The sequence below is a fragment of the Strix aluco genome, chromosome 5 (assembly GCF_031877795.1).
Source record: "Strix aluco isolate bStrAlu1 chromosome 5, bStrAlu1.hap1, whole genome shotgun sequence".
Classification (NCBI taxonomy): Eukaryota; Metazoa; Chordata; class Aves; order Strigiformes; family Strigidae; genus Strix; species Strix aluco.
In genome coordinates this window covers 65,619,519-65,646,151 of record NC_133935.1, presented here as the reverse complement: position 1 = coordinate 65,646,151, position 26,633 = coordinate 65,619,519, and the positions used below count along the sequence as shown (strand labels likewise).

At 36.1% G+C, this 26,633-nt stretch overlaps 1 protein-coding gene across 5 annotated transcripts in view; it reads left to right on the top strand.

Annotated features, from left to right (window-relative positions):
• Positions 1-26,633, top strand: part of GRM8 (glutamate metabotropic receptor 8) — a 362,097-nt gene that overhangs the window by 155,646 nt on the left and 179,818 nt on the right. For all 5 annotated transcript variants that reach the window (XM_074827653.1, XM_074827656.1, XM_074827654.1 and 2 more), the window contains 3 exons: positions 3,235-3,370; positions 3,850-4,004; positions 5,183-5,320. In XM_074827653.1, coding sequence (XP_074683754.1) covers positions 3,235-3,370; positions 3,850-4,004; positions 5,183-5,320 — 429 coding nt within the window. The remainder of the gene's footprint in view (positions 1-3,234; positions 3,371-3,849; positions 4,005-5,182; positions 5,321-26,633) is intronic.

Below are 26,633 nucleotides of genomic sequence, written 5' to 3'. Positions count from 1 at the left end.
GGGAAATCTCTCTTTTGTTCACACTTCATAAGACCATCCTAACTATGGGCCTTAACATCTGTCTTTTTAGCACCTCTGCTAGCTATTTTGGATTATTCCTTACACAGTTTGCTGGCTCCTATGAATCCTTTTCCTCAACACTCATCTCTCTCTGTGTCTGGGCACTTAGCCCAGGCTCTAGATTTCAAAGGCAGCAGGATGCTGAGAGGTTAGACACCATAATGTTTTAAGTACCTTTGTGGATCTAGCATTTCTTCATTAGCTGAAAATTGATACTCTGTTATTTGTTTGAGCAACAGCTGTATATGCAATATATAGATACGGGTGTACACAAAGTGTTTTGTGTGTTGGAGATGGCTTACACAATTCATTATAAATGTAGCAACAAGCTGAAGTGCATTTTATTTTGTTCCGAGTAGTACTTAACGCATTCTTCAATGTAGAGATGCTAAGATGCACAGTACAGTCATGATTGAACTTGCTGCTGCAATGATGGAATGGTGTTTCTTCTACACCATTTCGACTGAAAATAGCTTTTTCAGATACTGCAGTTTTTCACTGCTTGATATCCATTCCACACAGACTGTAGATGGCTGTATATAGTGTATTATATATATGCATTTTGTAATATTTGCATTTGAGTTTTATGTGGAAAAACTGTTTTTTTCCTGAGGGCCATTGCATGAATAGAAATAGCTGAAAAATGCACTCTCAAAATTTATGAGGTAACAAATTATTCCTTTGTGTAATTTTTTAGGATAGATTTTAATTTTTGTGCCTGAATGACTATGGGAACAGTTGAGAGCTTGACATTGTTTTTCAGTTTTTGTTTTTTAACAGTGAATTGCTGTTTGTTAAATTTACAGGATGTCTGTTAAATATTTCTCTTACATTTCAACCCTGTTAGTTAAAAGAGATTGCTGTAAGGGACTTTTTGAGTGTCTTTCACAATAGTTTAATATCAGTTTAAAAAATTGGCTAAACCTTTTCATAGTACAGTGTCCATCTTTTCGTTACTGGATTGTCAAAGATACCTGGTGAATATGAGGGTCACCTGCTATACTGGCTCATCTGTTGTTATTGGCAAATTAGCTGTCTGTCATGGGGAGCCAGGCTGCTCATAAAAATGTGAAGAAATGCATTGCCAGAAAAAGGCATTATATTCCATTTTAAAGCAGAGTGAATTATTTATGTTACATCTTTATACTATCTATAGATGACAAAAAAATGTGTACAAACAATTTTTTGTTAGAAATGGCAGATGTTCTGATTTGCAAATATTATTTCTTTCATGTAAAGCAGAGAAGAATTCAGGATAAATCTATATGGTACTATCCATCTCTCAATCTGATAAAATAATAATGTAACATCCCAAGAAATTTATGCATAGCTGAAAAAGGTGATATGTTTGCCCATGACTAAAACTGGCTGATTTAATTTGAAAGTTGTTGTTTTTATACTGGCAGTTGATAATTGCACGCTTCATTTATGCCATGTCTAAACTTGATTCCAACTTAGGATCTGCCTGTGCAGAGAACTACTGAGATCGATGGGATTCTGCAAAGGCAGAACAAAATTTGATGATGAATCCCCAGCATTTTACTAACTATAACATCTGAGTAAAAAAAAAAAAAAAAAAAAAAGCTTTTATTTTTTTTTTAATTTTATTAAAACATACTTTTTGTTTGTTTGTTCTGCTTAAAGATTAAATACATTCAGTTTAAAATGCAAAAAAACCTCTGTAACTTCTTCATGATGCTGTACATCCCAAGCTGCATCTGGCTGGACCTCTGTTTTCATTCAAATCCTGTCACTGACAGTGTCTATCAACCTAATTGTGAAGTACTTTGGAAAAAACATGGTTGGCATTTTGATAGGGAGAACAAGAGTGTTGCAAAAGTTGGAAAGCCTCCCCATATACAACATAGCCATCTAACTGTGACTTTAGTTGTCCAATTACCTTTAATATGTAGACATGTATATGCCCAAAAATATACATCAGAAAATAAATACCAGGATTTATTAAAAATAGAACAACTCTTTTAAAACACATTCTTATTTTTACTTACAGTGAAGACAATCTTCAGTGTGGAAGTATTTAGATGCAGAGTTGCAAAAATTATAATTTGCTTTGCCTTTGTCTAGTAACATGTCACTTTTTGTTAGAAATAAACATTTTCTCGTTTTCTTAATTTTCTAGTTTTATTAATGATTAGATTCTCTGCAAGAGGCCCTTATTTTGGGAATAACAACAAGCAAGAGCAGGTATTGGTGAGAGTTAGATGTAACAATGCAAATCAGGCAATAGTTCTTAAAGAAAAAGTAAAATAAACAAATCGCAATCACAGAAAGATTGCCTATGGTATAGGAAGTTGGTGCCAATCTGGACTCAGTGCTTCATGAAACAGTCTCAGGGAATTTTTCTCCTTGTCTCCTCTCCTGTCTGATAACAGGGTTGTAACTGGGAAGTAGAGGTTCTCCTGCATATGAAAGCCATTAGAAATCACTGAGTTTCTGCAGAAATTTGTTCATTTTTGCAGGACAGGGAAAATGTAAAGATTTCAGTTAGCACTTTCTGTCAGGAAGACATATAAATATAATCTCTGAGTTTGTGTTCATTTGCTGATTAGTAATTTAGAATTTTCAATGACAACCCAAACCTCTTAAATAATTAAGACAACTTAATTAAGAATGTCATAATAACAATTGTAAGTGATCTTTATGTATTCGTTCATAAAAGAATATTTCAGGTTCTCTACTTGATTCTGTAACCACAGCATTTATTGTTAACCTTATACTCTCTGATGAAAAAGCAGAGGTGCATGATAGTACCTGATACTGAAGAACCACATTATGAACATAAGGTAATGGTCAAATTGTGGCTCCATGGTTAAATGCAATCCTGTGGCAAGGCTGGGTTCTCAGATGCCACAGTTTGGGGTAGGTCTGTGGAATTCTGTCCAGCTAAGTCAGAGTATGATGCTTGAGGGGCTGACTCAGGATGTTGTTTTAAATTTTATATAAAACATAAAATAACAGGTAACTTAGTTGAACTCTATAATGCAGCATTAAGTGTGTAAATTTGTACGGTGTATATTTCAAAATACATGGTTGCATTGCCTTATCTCAGATTAGCATCTTGTTTTCTTTGCCTACCTGGTTAGCTATGGATTATCCAAAGTGTAGATATTTAATGTGTTAAAATTATTTTTTTTTCCTTTTAATTATTCTCAGGAGGTGTTTGTATTGCTCAGTCACTCAAAATCCCTCGGGAACCAAGACCAGGAGAATTTGAAAAGATCATCAAGCGCTTGTTGGAAACTCCAAATGCTCGAGCAGTGATCATGTTTGCGAATGAAGATGATATTAGGTGCCTGTTTCCTAATTTTGTGTGTTAAAGATGTTCTCTCTTCACGGACATAAGCAGTTGGCTGGTACAGACTAGAGTAGCACAGGAGGTTTCGGTTTCAATATCATGTAAAAATTCTTGGAAATCTGGTGATAAGAAATTGAGTTGCAATTACACAGTGTGCTGGTCCTTTATTCTGTGGAGAGCTGACGTTCCTAGTTTCTAAGAGTGCAGCTCCAATAGATTGTTATTTGGTGACTGAAAAGGAAGAAACCAATAAGAATGCTAGAAAAATATGGCTAAAGATGAAGCAAATTAGCTTGGACATTACTGTATCTTGAGTTCACTACAGCTGTTGTTGAATGTGCTTTAGACTGTGAAAACTATTGACTGATTGGTTGGTGTGAGCTTATTTATGCATAGCCAAAATTAATGCTGGGGATCCTCAAGTTCTTTGTAAATGCAGTTTGTTTAATTAGTGATTTGTTGTTTATTTGCAGGCGAATACTGGAAGCAGCCAAAAAAGCTAATCAATCTGGACATTTCCTCTGGATTGGCTCAGATAGTTGGGGGTCAAAAATTTCACCGGTTCAGCAGCAGGAGGAAATTGCGGAAGGAGCAGTAACCATTCTGCCTAAAAGAACATCAATAGATGGTAGGAATGCACGTGACACAAACCCCTCATTTTCTGGCAATGTTCAAGCACCCTATCTCTCTTTATAAACACTAATTAAAAAATCCTGTAGTCCTTGATTACAGGGAAATCAGGGAAAACTTTCCATCTAAGTAACTTGAGCTGGCCTGATCCCATATTCATTTAATATCTCTGTTGAGATGAGGAGACAATGAATCTGCAATTAGGCAATCTTATAATTATCTAATAATGAGAACATGTGTTGTGGAGAGCATCCTACCCATAGCCTGGTGGTTCTTTGGGACAAAAAGGGAGTGTATTGGATGTATGATAATTAGCTCATTCGCCTGAGTGGAGATCAGTCTAGGCTATGCTTTCCTCTGCCCAAACATAGCTTAAGAAGCCACGATATTAACAAAGTTTCTGACTTGGTGGATGAAGTGGAAGTTGTTGATTTGAATCACCTTATTCCCAGGTGGGTACTGGACATAGTAACATCTCTTACTGTCTGGCCAAGTGCTCTAAACTGGTAAATGATTAGAAAAAATGAGAACCGTTGATGCTACTTGGAGAGTTTAGCCACATGGAGCTTAATTCAGATGGTTTGTGTTAGTCATGATTTCATTATGGCTGCTGGGTTGTAGGGGTAAGGCTGATGCAGAATCTGATCAGGCTTGAGCATGAGCCTTTAGTTTCTCAACTGGGGTCATTACACATATCAATAGAATTATACGTGTCCTGGAAGCCCTCTGGTTCAACAGAGAGGTACCTTGTGATTTTAGGTGGCCTTGAATGAAATTTATTTGGATCATAGTCTGTGACTAAGTAGTGATTATAGTTTTTCTAACTTCTTGCAGGTATCCAATTTTTTATTTGGGTCATCTATGTATTAAAAATTAAGCTATTTTCCTATCTATCTGAATTACATTTTTTTTAGTTATAGAATTCTGCTGGAGCGTTAGAGATTCTTTAACTGCTGCAGGTATTCAAAAAAATCTACAGCGAATATGGGATAATAACAAATATACTATTTTTTTAATCCTTAGATACTACTATGTTCATATAGTATCTTATATTAATAGTTTGTACCTAAAACATTTTCTTGTTCTGATATTTATACAAAATCTGTTATTGTCTTTAAATTATTATTTTTGTCCTGTATCATATTTTAATGCTTCTTTCACTTCTCTTAAATGTAGGATTTGATAGATATTTTCGGAGCCGAACACTTGCTAACAATCGAAGAAATGTCTGGTTTGCAGAATTTTGGGAGGAGAACTTTGGATGCAAGTTAGGATCACATGGAAAAAGAAATAGCAATATCAAGAAATGCACAGGTAACTGTGAAAGTAAAACATTATGTATCAGTTGTTTATTGGAGTGCAGGGAAGGAGCTGCTTTCTTTTCATTATTCTCTGGCTCCCTTCAGTTCTCTAATACATGTTATTGTGTTGAAAGAAGTGTGACATTTTTTCTCAGACCTGAAGAAAAAATTAATGAACAATGTTTGAGAAAGTTAGTAGTTAATTTGCACAGATCCAGTGATGGTACAGATTTTGTTAAAGACCCATGGCTGTGGTTCAGTTCCATTCATGTTTTCAATGACCTCCTCTCTCACCCCATCTGTAGTTGTCAATATAATTTTTTTTTACTGAATGGACACATCACAGTAATTCTCATATTGTTATCCTGAAGTATATACAGAGAAAATTAAATTTCTGTTTAAACTGTTGAGGTCTTGATGATAGGTTAAGTCATGAACTCCTTATTTAGTTTACAAACTGTGTTTGAAGATGGAGTAAAAATCAAATCAATATGTTCTTATTACTTGTCATGTGAAAAGAACAGGATTCTATATCATATTATAAAGCTGGAAGTCTCTATGAAGTTTGAGCTATGTAACTGGCACTGGTGTTCTCAAACCTGCTTGCTCAGGCATCATACGCAGACACAACTCTCATGACAGCTAATATAGCTGTTGCATCAGTAGCTCCAAGTTTCATCTCCCCTATGAGATGTTGACTTTCTGCTGTCCCTTACAAAGTTTATTACAAGAGTGTTACCTTTAGTCTTCTGTGACTACAGAAGACTGTTTATGTTACTTTTTGTGTAGATAGTTTTTGCCGAATGTCAAGGCTCCCAGTGTAATTTTCTTAATTACTGCCACCATCCCCAGGATTACTCGTAGTGACCACCATGTTTGTGAATAGTGTCAGCAATAATACCCAATTTTCTGCACTACAAACATAAGTCATCGATATGCCTTGATTTTCCTGGAAGTGTTTTCTTTCACCAAATAATATTTTCCACATGGAACATGAACATTGTTGTTCATTTGCTGTTCCAAGATTCCTGGCTGCCTGGTGACACTGTCATGCAGCCTTTGTTATGGGGGCGCGCTTCCAAAATTTCTGCAACCAAAAGTTGCGCACCAGCACCCCACTTCTCCTGGGTTTGTCAGATGGACATACTGTGCAGTCTCCAAGCACATGCGCCATTAGTCCTGCACTTCATGAACCATCAGATTTATTGTATGTGTACTGTGCCATCAATGCAAAGACTTACTGCACTGAGCTTTGCAATGCACAGATATATCTCACACAGAAATATGAGAGCCATGCATGCACTGTCTTATTTCAATGACTATGCCTTGTCTTCTGCCTTTTACCATATACTTCACAAAAAAAAAAAAGGATGATATTCAGTTCCTCACTGGGCTAAATGATAGTTTATTACTCTAATCCTTTACTCCTTGGCCTTGATTCATATAGCAGCAAGCCATGTCTGGGAAGGGATTATTTTGTTTTTATTATTTTAAGTGGAAAATAGATGCTTTTTTGAAGTTCTTCAGGTGGAATGAGAGCTATATGGCTGTAGTTTAGGAAGCTCTAGGTGTTACCACAGATGGTTATATGACTTGTCTCAGCCTCATCACATCTGTCAAATTGAATTACCAAGTGAAAAGTAGCGTATAAAATTCATAGGCTGTATCTTGATTGATTCAAAGTAATTTGCCATTTGAAATGGATATCCATATATTCTATGAAACAAAATTATGGTATGCTCTCTGTGCCTGAAAACAAAAAGAAAACATATTTTCTGCACCCAGAAAGTCAACATAGTATCAAGGTATGGGATTAAGAAGTGGGCAGTTTCACATGAAGGTTGCACATGCATTTTCATCTGCAAGGCTATGAATTCTTCTGCAAGCAAGAGTACCTGTGAGTGATAGGACCCTTGACTAAAACCACTTAAAGGTGTCTTACTACAATAGAAAAGACACATGGACAGCAGCAGACCTGAAACAAACTGATGATTCATCATGATTCCTATGCTTATCTAACTCAAATTTAAAGGGTTGGATAACAAAAATAAGCAAAATATATTCCTTCTAAAGTGAACTGAAACAAGAGATGAGGGTGGAAGTTCAAAATAAACCTCCAGTGATTTAAAGAGAAATGCTAGGTGAATGAGAAATGCTAGGAGAATGCGGGAATGACACCCTCCCCACCCCCAAGTCTAGACCTTGAGAATCACAAATGGCATCTTCACCTACCCCAGTTCATTTGTCATGACCTCCTGTGCACAAAAGAGAGTCAGCAATGAAGTCTTGGCTGGTTCTTCATACCACAGCCCTCAAAGCAGATGAGTCAGTCTACTAGAATCTTCTATGTATACTAAAGATTAAAGAGGAGAATATCCCGCCCATTAATTTATCTTTCTCTTGAAAGGCCAAAGATGTTACTTCATGGCCAAGTCTGCTCTGAAATAATGACTGTAAATGAAAGAAATGAATGAACCCTTGAATTTCAATAAGGATATAAGAGATGTTACATTTAACTGTTTATAAGTTAATATTGAAGACCTTGATCCTTGGCCTATCCCAGTTGCCCTTCCAAGTGGGTTTTCTCTGAAACTTTATGTGTACTTTCTCAGTCCTAAATTTCAGCTCAATTCTTAAAAGGAATGTATTCCCATCTCTAGTTCAGGACTTGAACTATTTATCCTAATTTTCCCATATTTCATCTGGGCGCTGCGGATAATAAGATCTTTTTTGTCTTTTGCCCCCCGGCCCAATTTGTATATCATGTCAATAGCTGGTGATACACTGAAAGAAATCCAAAAGCTTGAGGTAGCAGCCATAATCTGAAAATCTCCCTCTCCAAAGATACTAAAAGGCAAATTGATAGGTATAAAGTTTTCTCAGGCTTGAGATGTGTTTTGTTAAGCATTCCTGTTTATCTTAGCTAGGAGGTACTTGAATTTCTTTCTCATATGACATCTGTAATTCCCAACAACAACAAAACTGATATCCCTGTTCTCAATTTAGCTGTTATCTGCTCACAGCTTTAAATTTTTACTGCCTGCAGTCAGGATGCTACCAATCTAATCCAATTTCAAGCATTTTTTTCCTATGAAATTAGAAAATGCTTCATAGTGAAAGATACTTTTCTCTTTTCTTTTCCGTGTAAAATCAACAGGTTTTTTAGCACTGAAAGTCCTGAAAGGGATTTCCTCTCCTTGTTCAAGGTTAAGAATTACAAAAGGGCATATGGCTTCTTGCCCTCCTTCTGTTCTTATACATTACTAATTATTTTTGTCTAGTGTTGTGTAATGGCTTAAACAGTTTATTTAAAGAAAACTGCTATTTTAAAAGTTTAAAAATACTGTTTAATTGTGGTTGCTGTTGCTTCTTATTCCTGAAGGAATTTATGCTTTGGAGATACATAAAATAATGTTTCTTTTGAGTTTGTCTGAATGTTTGCTTTCTGATTTTTGCCAGTTTACAGAAAGCAATGATTCACTTAAACTTTGAAAAAGTAATTGCTTTGCCACTATTGATTTCCAGCTAGTTCTATGTATTTCTGAATGTGAGTGTACATTGATCAAATCATCAAGATTAGACTAGTTCATTGAAAAAAATTAGAGATTTTTTTTTGTTCCAACCTTTCTGAAGTTAAAAAAAAAATTAAATGGGGCCATTAACTTAGTAAACATGAAACAATAATTCAATGACTACCCTTAAACCTTTTGTAATTGGGGGAGGGGAAAGGCATTTGTGGAGAAAACTTGTTTGTCTTAATATAACAAATGGAAAAGAGTGGAGCAGTACAAGGATTGAACTGTCTGGAGAGGTTACCAGAAGCCTCACTTTACATATTTATTCAAGGTGCAGGTTTTCTATATTAAATAAAAAGATCTTTAGTGAGACATGAATCTTTCAGGGATCTTCAAACAGCCTTTCTTTAGCACTGGAACCTCTTTGTGAGAATGAGAAATGAGGAGATGAGAAGATTTTCATTAATCCCCAGCAGAAAACTGTACAGACAGAAACAGCATTCATGCTTTGAGTACCTTCATTCTTCAAGAGGAAGGGCTTGCACCATGGTTGTGGAGATGGCAGAGATGATATGCCTCTTGCTCTACTTTAAATATAACATCCTGGAGAATTTTCCCATACCCTCAGCTTCCTGCTTGAGTCAATTGGTGGGCCAGGTTTTTGGTAGCTGAAGATTAAGCATTACTTAGAAACACTGTGGACAGACCACATTTATTCCTGGTGTTAACTCCAGCTCTTGGTTGTTGAGCTATTAATTGTCAGTCCTATCTTAAGGTATGTTTCTAGACCTTGTGTTTCTTAAGAAATGTACAAAAGTATGAATACAAAGATCTGAAAATGAAACAAAGATATCCCAGCGTACTCTGTGCATCGAATTGTGGGGCTGACAATAAGCACCATTACTCTTTCAGAAGACCAAAACACAGTAATAGAAAAAGAAAGCAGCATTAATGATGAAGAGTAAGAATTAAATTAAATGTACTCAGATTTGCTTCCACTAACCTTGCAGAATGTTAATATTTGATTTCATTCTAACAAAAATATCTGAAGTCCTCTTTGCATATGTATGTGTGTGTACACATATAGGTATTTGCATGCATAAGCAGATAGAAATCTAACATGAAATAAAGTTGCTAACTGTATCATGTTTTAATGTTGTCATGACCCAGACTGGAAGCCCAGAGAGTTGCAATTGTTCTGTGATCCCCTTGGGTTGAATTAAGGTGAAATGACACCAAACGACTGGTTAAAATGTTTTACTTGCAGTAGAAAACAATTTAAACTAGGAAAAGGATAATAAGCAAGGTGGTCTCTTATAAATCTATAAGAAAGAAAACAAAGGAAAGGAAAGAAGAAAAAAAGAAGAGAAAGAGAGTCAAATCTGTATCACCACCCCTGGATCCAGCATTGTCTCAGGTCTGGTAGTCTTGGGTGGTGGGTGCACACACAGCAAAGTTTTTTGTCACCTTTTAAGTTCATCTTATCAGCTGATTAGCATACTAGATAAAGAGAGGCAGGTATTCCATGAACTCATTTCCATGAGAGATGGGCAAAAGGTGGAGCATGGGTTCTGCGCATGCGTTGTGGGGGGAATGGGTTACTTTAACTCTTCTGTCCAATTGAGTTGGTGGTTGTGATCTCCCCCTACCACCTTTACCTTTTCCTCAGTTTTTATTTCTTGAACAGTTATCCAGTCATTAGCTCCATCTGGTGTTGGTTGTTTATCTTTCTTACCACTCTTTTAGCTCTTCTTTGAGACTATAGTAAATTAAAGTGTAGGCCTTAACCTGAACATATGGTTTTACTCAGTCTGTCTCCTCCCTTCAAGGCTTATCTAAGGAATTTGGTTATACAACTGCAAGGGAGCAGAGCCATGCACCCTTTGTTACACCCTCTGCTTCCCTAGGCAGATAATTCATTCTTAGACTAATCACAAAGGCCACAATTTATCCTTGAGGTTATCTGTGTTGATGAATGTTTGAGGCATTACTTCCTTCAGTTCCTTACAAATGTGTACAATGGTAGCCTCAAATTCAAATCTGACATAAGAAGATACAGTTCCATTGAGATTTGTTCTGGATTTTCCCCATAGCAACCCTTCAAGGCATGCATTTATCATAGTATTTACAGTCTTTGAACAGCAAAATGTGGCTCTTTAATAAAACCTCAACTAAAACATTAAGTTAAAAAAGCTCCTTCATGCACATCCCTACAAGAAGTAGTCGCTCCCCCTGTTTTGTATGGTTAGCGTTTTAACTACTCTGCAAAGCTAATCAGCCTTTAACTGCCTATAATGTCTGACTGCACTGCTAAAAATAAAGATGGACAAGTTTCCGAAAACATATAGAGACCTGTGTAAATTAGTCTAATTTCAATTTGCTCTATCAAACTGAACTATTTGTTTCACTGAAAAAAAATCAAAGTGCAGTATAATAGACATCATGCATACCTAGGAACATTACAGATACATTATTATTTTCTCTTAACTAACTTCTGAAAATACAATTGCACCTAAAACTATTAATAGAAAGAAGTAGATTTACTCGTGTATGCAGCCACATTCTGAAAAATTTATAGAACAGATTGAAAAGTTCAGTAGCAGAATATGAATCTTGCAGAGGTACAGTGCATTGCTCTTTAGTTTGAGTAATGGTTCCATTACCATAAAATCACTTCTAAAGTAGTTTTTTTACTTGATGAGACCAACCCAGAGTTAAAAAAAATCACCATAGATGCAGTTGAGACACATGGTGAATTGTACCACTATTCCCAAAAGGAACAAAGACTTGGAGGGGACTGTTTTCAAGCACACAGAAAGAGCTGCATGCTCTCTCTCTTTGTGCAACTTGTGACCAGTATGTTTAGGCATAAGAGATAGAAAGGGCAATTCTTATTTTTTCTCTTCTTTTGCTGTTGTTTGCCATTTTTTAAATTTCCATTTAAAAAGTAGCTTACAAACACATTGTAGAAGCATTCTTGACTTTATGTTTATAAAATATCTATTGCTGTTTTGTGTAAGTACAGTAATTCTATTTAAAAATCATGCTATTCAGATTTGCAGCATGATAAACAGGAGCCAAGCTGACTGTTGGATCTTTGCTACCCATCACATCAGCTGGACATAGAAGACTTTGAGGAGTATTTGCCATAGTCTGAGCTGTTTTTTACTCTGCTTTGGACGTTATCTCAGAACTATGAAAATTGTGTGTTACAGGTAGCTGCACTGCAGTGGTCCCATGCTGCCTCTAATGCAGCATTAAATCAAACTGCATCATGTGTCATTAAATAATATATGGAGCCAGAGAGCATTTACTTCTGGTTTTAGGACAATAGATCATGTCCCAGGTGGCACCAAAACCTCTTCCAGTAACTTAAACGAAGTTTAATCTCTTCATTATGGTATACCATAGGCCATAAATTTACCATTTTTGAAGATTTTGTCTGGTTCCCAATTTCAGAAGCCTGGGTAGTCAATCCCAAAGAAAAAGTTGATGTTTGAGAATTGTGATTGACATTCTTCCAAAATTAACAAGACTGAAATACGGATTTTCTTGTGCTATACATCTGGTCAGAATGTTTAGACCAAATTTGCTCCTGATGGTGGAGAACTGGCAGGCATGAACCTTGCTGTATCTCTGCTGTCAGTGTCTGATAGACTGATAAGCAATAGAAGGCCATAGCTTAAAGTATATTTGATCAAAATATACACATTCAGTTGTCTTACAAAGGGCCAGTTCTGGCTCTTATTCCAGAAACTACAGAATTTCAGAAGATTCAAGTTGAATACTATGTCATTCCAGCAACTGCTAATGTGCATAAGTGTTAGTCAATACATCTGAGAGCTGTCAGATCAGGCGACCTAACATTTGCTGCCCATTCACTGATTTGATTTCTTCATTTCACTTACTGTCATCCTTTCTGTTATTTCACCAGTATTTAGTATTTTTAAATCTCTCTCTAATATATCCAGTGGAATATCACTTCTCAATCCTCTTGTCAAAGCTTAGATTCACCTACAAAATGTGTCATTTATAAAAGCTTCTTATTCCAGTATAAATAAGAAATTGTTGATACACTCAATAGAGGTCTTTGTTTCTCTAACTTCATTTGTAAATAGGAATTCAAGTCTTGTATTCTGTCAGGAAACCTGTCAATCTTAGATTTATAATGTTTTATGAGGTTATGAGTCACATTCCACTGCACAATCATTTAAATAGAGTATCTTACCATTTTAGATTTGATATACTTGTTGCCAAGTTGGAATACTTTTAAATACGCATATGTATGTGCACATGTGTGGATGCATTTGCTAGTAACTTATGAGCCCAGAAATTCTTATTCCAGCTTAGAGCCTCGGCAAGAATGGCATATGCTAGTGAATGAATTGTTGCTCTAAGTACAATTTTGTGTGAACTCTGGAACTGCACCTTCTCAAAGGTAGCCTCAGAAAACTTGTAACCAGTATAACTTATGATGTAACTTAGTTGTCACACATGTAAGAATGTCATGTGTACACAATCCTTGTTCCTGGGAGACAATAATTAGTTGCTCTGTGATTTCCAGTACCAGCCCAACCACTTTGGACAGATGCTAGTAGAACTGAAAAGTCAGTAGTTGAAGTGTTGCATGCTGTTCTTCATCAGTTTGCCCTCCTGGTCTGCCACAAACAGACCCTTGCTGTGAACAGGAAGACAGGTTCTGTGTAAGCCTGAGTCCCAGAGATCCTTCTTCAGGTGGAAAAGATATTTGTTGTCTTCTTTTCTGAGCAAGTTCATGTAATCCTGCCTTGTGAGAGGACTGGAAGAACTGTTTTAATTTTGTATATGCATCATCTGTGTCATTATTCAAGCATTTCAGGGTACAGTGCTTAAACATTTTATAAGTATGCACGTTGGTGTGCATACTTGCTACCTGACTAGATGCTTCACTAGAATACAAGTAGTACAATAAAAAATAGTTTTAAGTCTTCTAAAAGGACCATTAGCTCCATAGTTTTTAATATCCTTGGATGTGGTCAGACAGGCTGATCTGCTTACTGTAACCTCATAGGAGGTTACTCATCCTTCAGACCTGTTGACCACTGTCCAACCACTCCAGCACTGTTCTGTGAATTAACCTGGTTGAGGATTTTGAAGGTGAAATGTTGTTACCCAGATCATCAGCAGGCATGTTAATTTGGTTGAAAACGTACTTCCATATTCACAAGTAGTGGTCCACGATACATTTTTTCCTGGTCTATTGTATAGATACCAGTCAGGTGGAGAAAGAGTGGCCTTTGTGAGGTACCTTCTGCCTCAGGCAGTCCAGGTGCCCTGAGACCACACCTATGTTATCAAACAGTACACCTCTGCAGAGCAAAGCAGTTGATGATGAGCATCTGAGGTCCTCGCTGTACTCGTTTCAAGAGATTTTATTTCAGGTTAGTACAGTCCTTTGAGCTGGAGGGCCATGGCTGTATTCCCAGCGCTCATCCTACAGATTGGTTTCATCTGAAAGGCACTGGGATTTTGCACAGCAAGACTGCTCCACCATGTGAAAGTGGGGGCAATCAGGAAATTTGTTTAAAAAATGCATTCCTTATCCAAATAAAATGCGAGTGTAGCTGCACTCAAGGGACTGAGTGGGTAAGAGCTGAAGGAGAGTGGACCCCCCCCCCCCCCCATCTAGTGTTTTCAGTCGGTATGGTGAGGGAAATTGGCTGCTCTTGACACTGATCTCTCTAAGTCAAAAGGATATAGGACCCTATCTGTGCTCAGTTACTGTGAGCAAGCAGGATTTGACTGCTCTTGGCCCTTATTTGCAGAAGACTGCTAGCTACAAACTACCATTGCATTATTCCATTTATTAGCTGTGCTAAGGGGGAAAAAGTCTATTTAATACACAGCTCAATATTTATAAGCTATTTTTAATATTCTTGGAGTATTCAGTGATTCATAATACATATTTAAATTTACCACTAGGTAGTTTCTTAGTAGGTCAAAAAAGGTATCTTTGTCGTGTTTTGTACCTGCAGAAAAATGTCATCTCACACATATACTAGAATACATTGTTGATGCAGAAGTGACCGCAAAACAGCCTTTTCTCTATTAGTTAATACTTGATTTACAGGATATCAACAGGTTAAAACAAATATGAGCACAAAGGAAAAGAAAATGGTAAAGGAAAATATTTAAACTTTCTATTGTGATCTTTCTACTGATTAATTATGTTTGATATTAAAAAAAATTCAACGTATTCTAATGTTAGATACCACCAATGCCCCAAGTAAATTCGTATTTTTAATAATTATCGTAATTTTGCAATATAATTAGTGTAAGTAAACTCAAGTGGTTTCATAATTTCATGAAGCAGCAATGAAAATACTTAGTGCGGACTGCTTTTAGATCATGAACGTTTTCAATACCTTGAATAATTATTCACCTGTGAAATGCCTCTGATTTGTAAGTAATTGCTCACCTTTTGTGGAAGGGAGTTCAGATTGGTCATCTGTAAACAGATGCAGATGCGTTTTAATCTACCAAGTAGAATTTTATTGCAGAAATAGACCCAGCAAAATCAATGGGGCATTCATAATCGGATGTAGTATAAATCAGTATAGAGAATGAGGTCAGAATTTGTCTTTTAATGGATAAGTGTATCCATTAAATGTACCAATTATTGTTCAATATTTCCAGAATATTATTTGTGTCTGATATTTGAGATAAGTGTTTTTGTATGGAGGGTTCTTATGAAAGGTCAGGTAGCAGCACAAGTGTCCCCGGTTTGTGTTAAAATTGGTGTACAGAGGGGGAAAGGTATATTTGTTACATTGAATTTACACTGGATTAACTATGTGGCTGGGCATAATGATTTTGACCTAAATTCTGGCTCTGGGCTACTTCATGTTCAGGGTTTGCAGGATTGCCCTTGGGTGGAGCTCATGAGACAGGATTTACTTAATTTAACTTCTGGTAGGCCATCTCCACGTCTTAGTAAGCTGCTTAGAGTGGTATGACTTATTCTGTGAGGATGCCCATCTCTATGGACCGCAAATGGACCTAGATGACTAATTTGGATGAGGTGCCCCACTTTTAGATTGCTCAAGTGAAATGAGTCCCATTCCATGGTTGTATGGATCACCCTTTCTCAAGAAAGCAATCTGCCTTCCCAGTTCATGTAAGATCCTGGTGCTAACTCTAATATTTGCTTGTATTAATTATGACTATATTAAATGTTTAGAGATTATTTAGTATCCTTACAAGTACTTTCACAGATAGAAACAAAAGGGAAGGTAATACGTGGCAGTCCTCTGTACATTGATTATCAGCAAATATTCCTCAGATTTGAATATGTGACTATTTACATATTAATAATTCCATAGATTTTCAGGATGCAAAATCCATTGAATTATGCAAAATATTTTAAAGGGACTTGTTGACAAAGGTTTATATTTCAGGTTTATATTTAGGCTTTGTTCAAAAATGGAATATTTAATTATTCTGGCCAAGATCCTTTTATTCTGTGATGAGATAATCCCAGGAGACAGACAAATTAAGGCTTTAAAATCTTTGATCAATCTATGTAATGTACGTGATCTGTCACTGAGACAAAAGCAGTTGGTGGTGTTATCTCACATGCTACATACCCTGTGGAAAATGTTACTTTCAATTTATTAAAGTGATACTGTAGAATAAGGTGTGCTTCCATTAGTGGTATCTTTAGCTGCATCAGTAAACAATGGGTGATTGATGCTCTGGGGTTTTTCTACTGTAACTTCAGCATTTACTGAAGTTTTGGCACCCAAGGATGGTCTTGGCTGATTTGCTACTGTCTTAGTTAAAATTCAAGATACGGAAAGGGAGGGTCTATGCACTACATACATTCTATCTGACCCCACAAAATAGTAAGACCCAAAATAAGAGCCTTCAAAATCTCTGCAGTCATGGGGCAGCTGGTGTGCTGAGACCATGGTCTACCATGCTGTTCAGGTTTCCCTTGCTTCCTGTCTGTTCTCTGCTTTTCCATGTGCTCAAGGATAAACTCTTTGGGCCAGAGGTTGCATTGTTCAGATTTTTTTTTTTTTGAACACTGTTTTCATGTTCTGTTCTTTCAAGCAAAGAAGAAGAAAAATGAGTTGCCATTTGCACATGTCATAAACCTGTTCAGAGGAGTCCAGTGGAATTTAAGTGACACATAAGCATTGTTTGGCTTAGAAAATAAGGGTGCCTTTTCACTCTCAGTGTTCAGTTCTGACTATTGGTAGACTTTTTCCTGAGCTATACCCTTGAAAGAGCAGTTCTTTAGACTCTCAGATAGATCACAAATTATTCTCTCATCTTGAAATGAACAAATCACTTCCAGCACCAGAAGCACTTCAAGGTAACATTTTAAATTGTCTCTTCCTGTGACTTTTGAAACTACAGCAAAGAAGAAACAAATTCATTTTATTCCCTTTACATTTTGAAAACGAGCCTGAGACTAAAAGTGGCAGTTTTAGGAACATTGCAAGTGTTGGCTCAGAGAGTGATAGAATAAACTCTGCAATTTACTGAACCTTCTTGCAGGATATGTTACATATAAAATCTGAAAATATAACAAACAGTCCATGTGTATAGATTACTGGAATAATTGCTTTTTCTTTTAAACTTTTTGAACAGAAATGTTAACATCTGCCAAAAGGCTACAGTAGAGAAAAGCAATTTGCAAAATTGAATAGTATGGCTATGAGACAAAAACACTGTCATGTGTTCTGCATCCTATTTAAAAGTATGTAACATTCCTCAAATTCTACATAAAAACATATCCAGAAAGAACAATGTACAGACTACAAATTAACCATTGGCTTTGTAATTAGTAATTCCAAATAAATAATAAACATAAGATTACAAATGGTTTTCACAGAATTTGGAAAGAGAAAAGGAGGCTAAATTTGGTCTGTAAATTGCTCATTATTTACTGGTAGAAAAATCACACACATTCAGGAATTTAATTCCTGGAACTCATTGCTTTTATTTTTTAATTAGACTGGATGTATATAATTCTAACTTTTCTGCAAAATTAGAGTTGAAATTAAATAGGAAGAAACTTGCTCATGAACTTTTGATACCTTTCCACTGGATTTTAGGTGAAATCTGTGGTTGCAACAGTGTTTTAAAATGGAGAGAGGAAAAATAATTAAGGGAAGAAGAATTAATTCATTGCATTAGATTGTGCAAGTCTTCATGTCAGCTAACAGGACTGGAAGTGAGCACGTAAAGGTCTTTTACATTTGCAGTTTCTGTGTGCAATGGGATAATGTAGAATATGAAGATTGGTACCTGACAGCCTTCAGGAAAAAGGGCAAATAAGTCTACATATTATACTGTAGCTTCTGCATTTTTTCAGCACAACTACCTGTGGTCTGGATATCAGCCTTCATGGTAAGACTTCCCTGGCACTCTCTGTTAAACATCGTTCCTCTACACAGGCTCTGATTAACCTTTGCAAGCTGCGGTATAAGAGTCTCAGATCTGCTTAATATTTGGGTTGAATGTTGGATGAGTGTTAATGTCACTTTCCATTCTATCTGAGCAGTTTTCACTAATTCCTCTGTGAAATTGTCGTTCATGTAATTTATGACGATAATAAAGAAAATGGGGTTTGAAACACAAGACCAAAGATTTTGCAACTTAGTTGCACAGAGGCAAAATATGAAGAATGTTTTATGGCCAAATCATCAATTCTGTACATGAGTGTTGCTTTATTGACATGAAGAGGTATGAGATTTGAGAGGATATGGCTCCCCAAATGAGAGTAATAACCTGATTTTTGTGTGGAAATCACAGAGAGGTCAGTAATCAAAGGCTGAGTAGGATAATAAAAGCTTTAAAGGAATGATCAGAAGAGAAGCTACATTGCTTTTCGCTTCAGAAGACAAGAGTTTTAGATCTTAAAAGTAGGATGAAAACAAGAAGAGCTTCGTAGACAGGCAGACAGCAGAGGTTCATAGACAAGCACAGAACCTTGAAATAGAGACAAGAAGTTTGAACATCCTATGAAAAGGGTAACCAACCAAGGATTTGGCCTCAGTGATACTAAATTATAAAATTCTCTGGTATTGATGAAAGGAAAATTGTATGTGGGAGGGAACTGCAGTGCATATTACTTCTTGAAATCTCTTTTGGTCTACTGTTATGTGATTCTATTTTCCACAGTTTATTCTTTTTGGTTTTCTTATTTTAGCATGAATCACTCATCTGAAAAAAAAGAATTAAAATTTCTTGCAGTCTTCTTTACTGCAATATTGAATCATATTGGTTTTTGCTTTTAGAGCCTTTAAGATCAAGACTATGTGTTTACTTTCAGTTATATAAGTGACATTAAAAAAAAGAAAGTGTGCTTTTAGAGTTTGGATAGTGCTTTTACCATGTTCCTTGCCTTTTTATAGTGCACTTTTTTAAAAAAAAATCAACATTCCTATATTCATTTTTTCTTGTTATTTATTTATTTTTCTTGTTTTTAGAAAGGTGTATCAGAGGATATTTTGGTTGTGATTACAAAGGTGCTCATTTGTAGTCCTATCTGAAATTGGGTCTGGTGCACTCTTCCAGAAAAAAACCAACATAATTTCTCTTGTTGGGGTTCTCTGCTTGTTGGTCATTTACAGTATCTGTGGATGATGCTTCATTATGATATTTGCCTGCCTGAAATGTGGTTATATGAAATGTCAGATGATCATGTTTTCTGCTTCTTCAGTCTCTACAACTTTCTGTAACATTTAATTTCCCTTGCTACTATAGTGGCTGAATGACCAAAACCATCCTCTCATTCTTTCTGATCACTCAAGGAGTTAAATTTTGTGACGCTTATTGATAAGGTTAAATTTTAACTTGTTGCCTCATCTGTTCTTTCATATATAGTGTTAATTCTGCATCTGGTCTAATGTCATTTGTCATTCCTAGACATTTGATTCATGGTGTTCAAGTCCTTCGTAACTCTTTTATAAGGCTATGTAAATTTTGCTATAGCTCAGTACACTAATTCCTTTATTAATGTGTTTTTGTTTTTTGTTTTCCAAAGTCCTCCTTTTTTAAATGGAGTTTTGAATGCTAGTTTAAATTAATTAAATTAGTTAATGTAATTGTTACTAATAATTATTGTAATAATAATTATTAATAATTAGTTAATTTTAAAAGAGGAACTTAATTAAATTATGATCAAGCATTTCAGGTATAATTATTCCTTCAAACAATTTGCTGTACAATATTTAGAAATATAGCTCCAATCCTGCAAGGTGGGCTGTATGGGGCCTGCTTATGCATCTGTGCAGGATTGCACTGAACTCAATAGCATTTCACACCTGAAAGGACTTAAGAATGATTATGACAACATGCAACATGTCTTAAATCTATTTTCTACCCATGTAAACATATTCCATAGCCAGTTACACAAAGAACTAGTAATTTTAAATGCCTGTACTTTGCCTTTTTATGATACCTCCCTAGAGAGTAGGTGGTTATTTGAAAAACTGCATTATTAATACTTTTCATTGGTTGTATCTTCTGTTCTTCGACTTTGTATGTGCTTCATTTTCTGATCAAAGGATGATGATATAACCCTATTCCTTGGTTTTGGATATACATACAGATTTACTCTTCAAAGCATTTAATTTTTAAATATTGCTACAGTGTACAGCATGCATGTGTATATGTCTTGGTATGCATTTATTTTCCTATATAAAATCTTCTTACCCTCTACCTTAATCCCGTTGTCATCCCTATCTGTATGCAAGTCCACAGAGGATGCTTTTGGAGCAAAATATTTTGCCTTTCCAATCCCCTTCTCCTCCCTCTAATCTCTGTGTTACTGATCTTCAATTCAACATAGAAACTCTAAGCAGAAGGTGGAGAAGGGCTGAGGAAGTTATTAAGAGTCAGAGCAGGTTGACTGAAGAAAGGGGAGCTTAAATGTGGGAGCTGGGACTTGGGGCTAGACCTCTTGGTATTGACAAACACTGGAAGGGCACGGGGGAACAATTCCCAGTCCCCTCTCCCTCATTCCCAATGTCAGATGATATATTTAAACTGCTCAAGAAAGCAGAGCATTTCCAATAACTGCTGTTATACATTCAGGACCTATTTGGGAAAGTGGGAAACAATAGAATAAGGGTCAAAGCCTTTATTCTTAATTTATTATTCAGGAAATCCTCTTGAGAAGTGGAACTGCAAAGAAGATCAATCTTCTATTTCAAAAAGGATTTTGACATTTGGAATTGAAATTAAACAAGACCATTTAAAAATTCAAAGCAAAAGAGAATTAAACCTTATTCTACTTCAATGAAAATACTCTAATGTGTTATCTAACATAAAAATCAAAGGCAATTAACCAAAAGTTTCAAACATTTTTCAAACAGTTCCAAAATGCAACATATTTTCAACATAGTGCTGATTTTTTCTGTTGTTTTCCCTAGAAGCCAAAATGTTGGTGAGCAACTTTTTTAGAAAGTATTTTTGTTGTGATGGAACAAAGCCTCTTCATAAGTCTATAGTTTAGGATGAGAAAATATGTATGATTTGGGACCCAGAAAAAAAATTATCAGAGCAGCGTATAATAATTTATTGTATGCAGTGTGTATGTGAACAGCTACCTGTGCAGATGTTTATCTAGCACATAGCTGATGGAGACAATAATGACAGCATATACAAATGACATGCTGATTATGATGAATCACATAAATAAAAATGTTGGCATTGATGTCTAGTAATTTTCCATGTCTGGACAATGGATTTATTTTTCTATGGGGCTAATTTTTCGGAAAAGAATATCTAAGTTATGGATTTCATCTCTTCCTCGAAATCAAACATGTGACTGTAGAAGTAGAATGTCAGGTGGGAGCTGGGTATACTCACCACTTAACATTTATATATTTCCTGAAACCCAGCCATGTCAATGACTACAAGAGGTTGAAGGTCTCTGGAGAATGCAAATCTGATGCTCTTATACAACTTTTTTTAATTTTAAACTTATTTCCAAAAATTGCAGCATTCATGTCTCTTCTCTTATTCTGGCCTATGACCTTCTGAAAAAATTAGGATGAAAACTTTAACAAGTTACTGAATATGTATCACAGGGACATGTTACTCAGCATTTTTGAAAGACTTAAGTTTTGGCAGTATCATGACATTAGAAATGAAGTAGATCTGGTTCACAACAAATTGTTGTTCAAGCAAGCTGTGGTTTTCTTTGTTTTTAATTCAAACTAAATCGATAATTGTGGAGATCATATCTTTAACACAAGCTTTTCTTGCTCAGAAGATTCCTTGATGTTCTTCCTTATTTGTGGGGACTATTGTATTGTTCTGACATTTAGAAAAATCAAGCTCCTATTACTGATGGATAAACTTTTCTTGGCCAGGTGTTAGAATAGCTCTCTTTCCTCTTCAGTATTCATTCTGAACAACAGACAAATTCTTGGTTATTCATGAGCCACCCAGGGTAAAAATGCACTCAGCTACGTGGACACAGATTTCATCCCAGCTGTGAAATTATGTCAGCTGGCAGGCTCTGGTGGAGGGGAAGCATCTAGTGACTGTGAAGGCTGAACAGGTTTCAAGGCTCCAAGCAAAGCGAAGTCTCCAGTCAGATCAGTGGATATTTAACTTTTTGTTTAACTATGTGCAAGCTTTGAAATTTGCTGTTTCAAAAGCGTGCATTGTATTCATACACTGCAGTTTCACTGCCACTTCAGTTATTGATAATTTAGATACAGAAATTTTTCCACAATTAGAAACTGATTGCTAATTCAAATGTAGACAGATTGGTAATATTTTAGGGTGTGATTTTGATTCTTAATGTGACTGCTTGTAAATAGAGCTATGCTATGCAAACCTAGGCCCATTGTCCATTCATACCTGCCAAAAAAGAGAGAGAATAAAAAAAAGGAGAAGAGATGTTATTTCTATCCTGCCCTAAATCATGTATTGCTTACCTTCTTGATTACTTATCTGTTGCATGCAGTGGTATACTAATTATAACTTCCTGGTCAGTAGATCTGTGCTACCTCATAAAAAGCTTTTACACCTGTTGGTGCTGTCTGGTGTGTTTTGTTCCACTTCCCTTGGGCTGTGTCACTTACATAAACTGAGCATAATGAGGTGATCTCAAATTAATTTAGTCTTTTAAAGGTTAAATATTTTAATTACAATTCAATTGTGAGGAAACCTAGAGGACTCCCATGGAGGTAGTGGCCTGAAGCTGGTGAGGTTGTGTACCATACTACATGTTTCCTAGCATTATCACAGAATCATAGAATGGTTTGGGTTGGAAGAGACCTTAAAGATCAGCTAGTTCCAACCCCCCTGCCATGGGCAGGAACACCTTCCACTAGATCAGGTTGCTCAAAGCCCCATCCAACCTGGCCTTGAACACTTCCAGGGAGGGGGCAGCCACAGCTTCTCTGTGCAACCTGTTCCAGTGTCTCACCACCCTCACAGTAAAGAATTTCTTCCTCGTATCTAATCTAAAGCTACCCCCTTTCAGTTTAAAACCATTACCCCTCCTCCTATCACTGCACTCCCTGATAAAGAGTCCCTCTGCATCTTTCCTGTAGGCCCCCTTTAAGTACTGGAAGGATGATTATATTGTAGCATTGTGCTGTGATGCTTTCAGCTTTGGGGAGTGGATCTCTCCATGATTTTCCCTTGATAGCAGTGTGTCATTCTGTACTACATCAAATCATTCTAATTGCAAGGGGAAAGCGATAATATTTCAGACTTGCCTTTGGTAGTTTGTTAAAAAAGCCCATTAAGAGAACACAGGATGTGCAATTTATAACTCAGGTGCTGAACTTTTCCTTTCTGAGATGTGTGAGGTTCAGTACAACTCTGAAAGAATCTTAAAGCTCATAGAAATATGGCTCTGTGGCACTCAAAGATGTGTACAGGACAGACATGCAGATGATTCTGACAATGAAGGAGGAACCCCAAACAATGTCTGAGGCTGACACCTGAAGCAGAAAATGCTAATTTATCTCAACTGTAAAATATAGAGTGGTTGGACCCTAGAACAGATGGGAAGAATTACAGTGTTATATTTATATGCATTTCACTGTAAGGAAGGCAGGAAATAATTTTATTTTTGTATTGCCTTTTTATTTAATGGTTTTATTTCTCTGTTACTAGCTTCTTTTCTTCACCTTCTGCTTTCACCATAAGCCATTCCTCCTCCTTCTCATTTAATTTGATCTGTAGGGTTTATTGAACTATGTCAAATCACTCTGTAGAAGCAAATTTTGGATTAGCCCATGTTTGTTAGATCTTATAATCAGAGTATAATAATTAGGTACATTCAGCTAGGCTTGAAAAGGAACAAATAGCCTGAGTTTTCACAGCAACTATTCAGTGTGACAGTCCTACGGGTATGAACTCTTTTGACTGTTCTCACTTACAGATGCCAGTAGTCTTTTTTGTGGTAACTGATCCCCAGTTGAGACTCATTCTCCTTTACAGCTTGCATGCATGACTTGTTTCCAGTAGCACTCTCAGGGTGTTTAAAAGTTACTTGCAATTTTGTTTCACGTACATGAGGACTCAATGGTAAAATGCATTAATAAAAGTTTAGAAATAATAATGGTATTTACCCTTGGATTTAGCAGACTTTGAGGATGTACCTTAATAGTGTCACAGTACTGGTGAGGGTTCATACAGGAATAGATTTATTTCTTATTCTCTGCTAAATTTCCTGTGGAATGCCGAGTGCATTAGGATCCATGGTAACCGTGCCTGCTGCAGAGCTGTATCACTTTGCTGTTGATAATGCAAGTCCATCTAATTAGCACCAAATGTCAGGGTACTAAGAGGAGCAGGTGGCACCATTTGTCTCTGAAGTAAATAGAAACACAGTATTTACATGCAAAACCAGGAAAAATAAAGCCTTTTGTAAAGTCTGTTAAGGCTGGTTTGTCTGATGAATAAGATCTAAGAGAGAGAAGATAATTATAAACTGTGACCCATGAATGCAACTGATAATTTCAACTCCAGGTTGAACCAAATGCTATTGATAGGAAATATTTTGAGCTTGAGACCTTAAAGAAATAAGATGTGTTACGTTTGAAACAGAGACTGTAATTTTTGATATTTGAAAATTCCATAGTTCATTCTGGGTTCATGTTCTATTGTAAAAGTTGCTAGGAATAATGACAATTGTGAATAACAAAAAGGTGGAGAATTTTAATAACCTTGATTTTTGTGAAATATTAGGAACTGTGAGCAAGACCTCCTAAGCAGTGTCTTTAGGTGGACTTTAAGGACATAAACATCTGGATGACTCAAAATGTACATAATGATGATGTGAATGGGCGTGAAGTGAAAGGAAACTGCTCGTGATCTGCCCAAGGTGGGCAGAATCACTCTGTCTAGATGCCTTTATGTCTTAAAAAGACATATACCTCCAGAAATCTAACAAAAATCATCATCTGGAGGTGCTTTACACAGCCGTCAAACAAGGAGTACATGTTCGGGACAGAAGCAACTTACAGATTCCAGTAAAAACTTAAGTGTAATCCATCTTTATGCCATGAACTTTTGCAAGGCCAGGGACCAGAGATAGGACTGCAGATGCCTTTATATCTCAAAAATACTGTTTCTCGCTTGCCAGGTGTCAATTTGTGTCAGGAACAAAATAGGCCAGGATGTTGCTCCCGTCATAGACATCTGGGTGTCCAGGGTGGGATCTCCCAGGGTGGGACCCCACCAGTGCAGCCAGAATGCCAGACTGAAGCACAGAGCTAAACTGGTGGTTGGACACCACCTTCGTAGCTGCATGGAAATTTAGAAGGTAAATAGCTAAAAGGTATGGGGGTGTTTATGTGGGACATCAACACTTGTGCAGTTTTGACTTATGATGACTAAATTGACAATCACTGGACTGCAAACACAAAGCTTCATTTCTGTGCTGTATCAGTTGTCTTAATCGTCTCATACACAAATATTTGCTAAAATGAAATGTACCCTCTATATTAAAATTTTAAGTTTTTCTGAAACTGCTCAGTTATTTATGTATCCTTTGCCAGATTAAGATTTGCAATTCGATCTATACTATGAGAAAACTCTGCTTTTTCCATTATTACAATTTAATTAAAAATATGTGCTATCTATTAGCACATTATTAAAAGTCTTTTATTCCCTTCCATTTATAAATTAAATATTAAGTCTTCTTTTTGCTTTTTTAAAAGGGCAAATTGATTTTGAGAGAGAAAGGGAGACTGTGATGAGTATTTTTAATGTATTTTGTGAAAAGCTCAGGGTCTGCAAAATATAGTAACAAATTTTAAGGAAGGATATTTTTAAGAGGGTGAACTTTTAAGGAGATATAATTAAATAAAATTAGTATCTAGAAGGTATGGAAGTACAGAACATATTGTACAGGGAAAAAAATAAATAAACTTCCAGATGAAAAGAACACCCAAACATATCCAAAAAAGATTAAGACACTAGGGTAAGTAATAAAGTATATAAAAAACAACCATTCCAAAAATAATAACCTACTCCTCTCTACAGCCATATAGGAGCACAAAAGAGCCAAGCAGTTTAAGGGGAAAACATGTAACTGGGTTTAAAAAAACAAGTAAAGCTATTTTTTTAATGATAAAAGTTCTCATCATAAAAAAAATATTTAAATTCAAAGCAAATGTAAGAAGCCATCGGCTCTTTAAAATAATATCCAGCAAGCTAACCTTCAGCACAAAATATCCATTGGTTTAAGAGGAAAATAAATACAACTAATTTTTTACATAAGTCTAGCACATTCCAATAGTGTTGTTGTCTTTCTCACTTCCTTTGCAGGGTAGCTAGTAG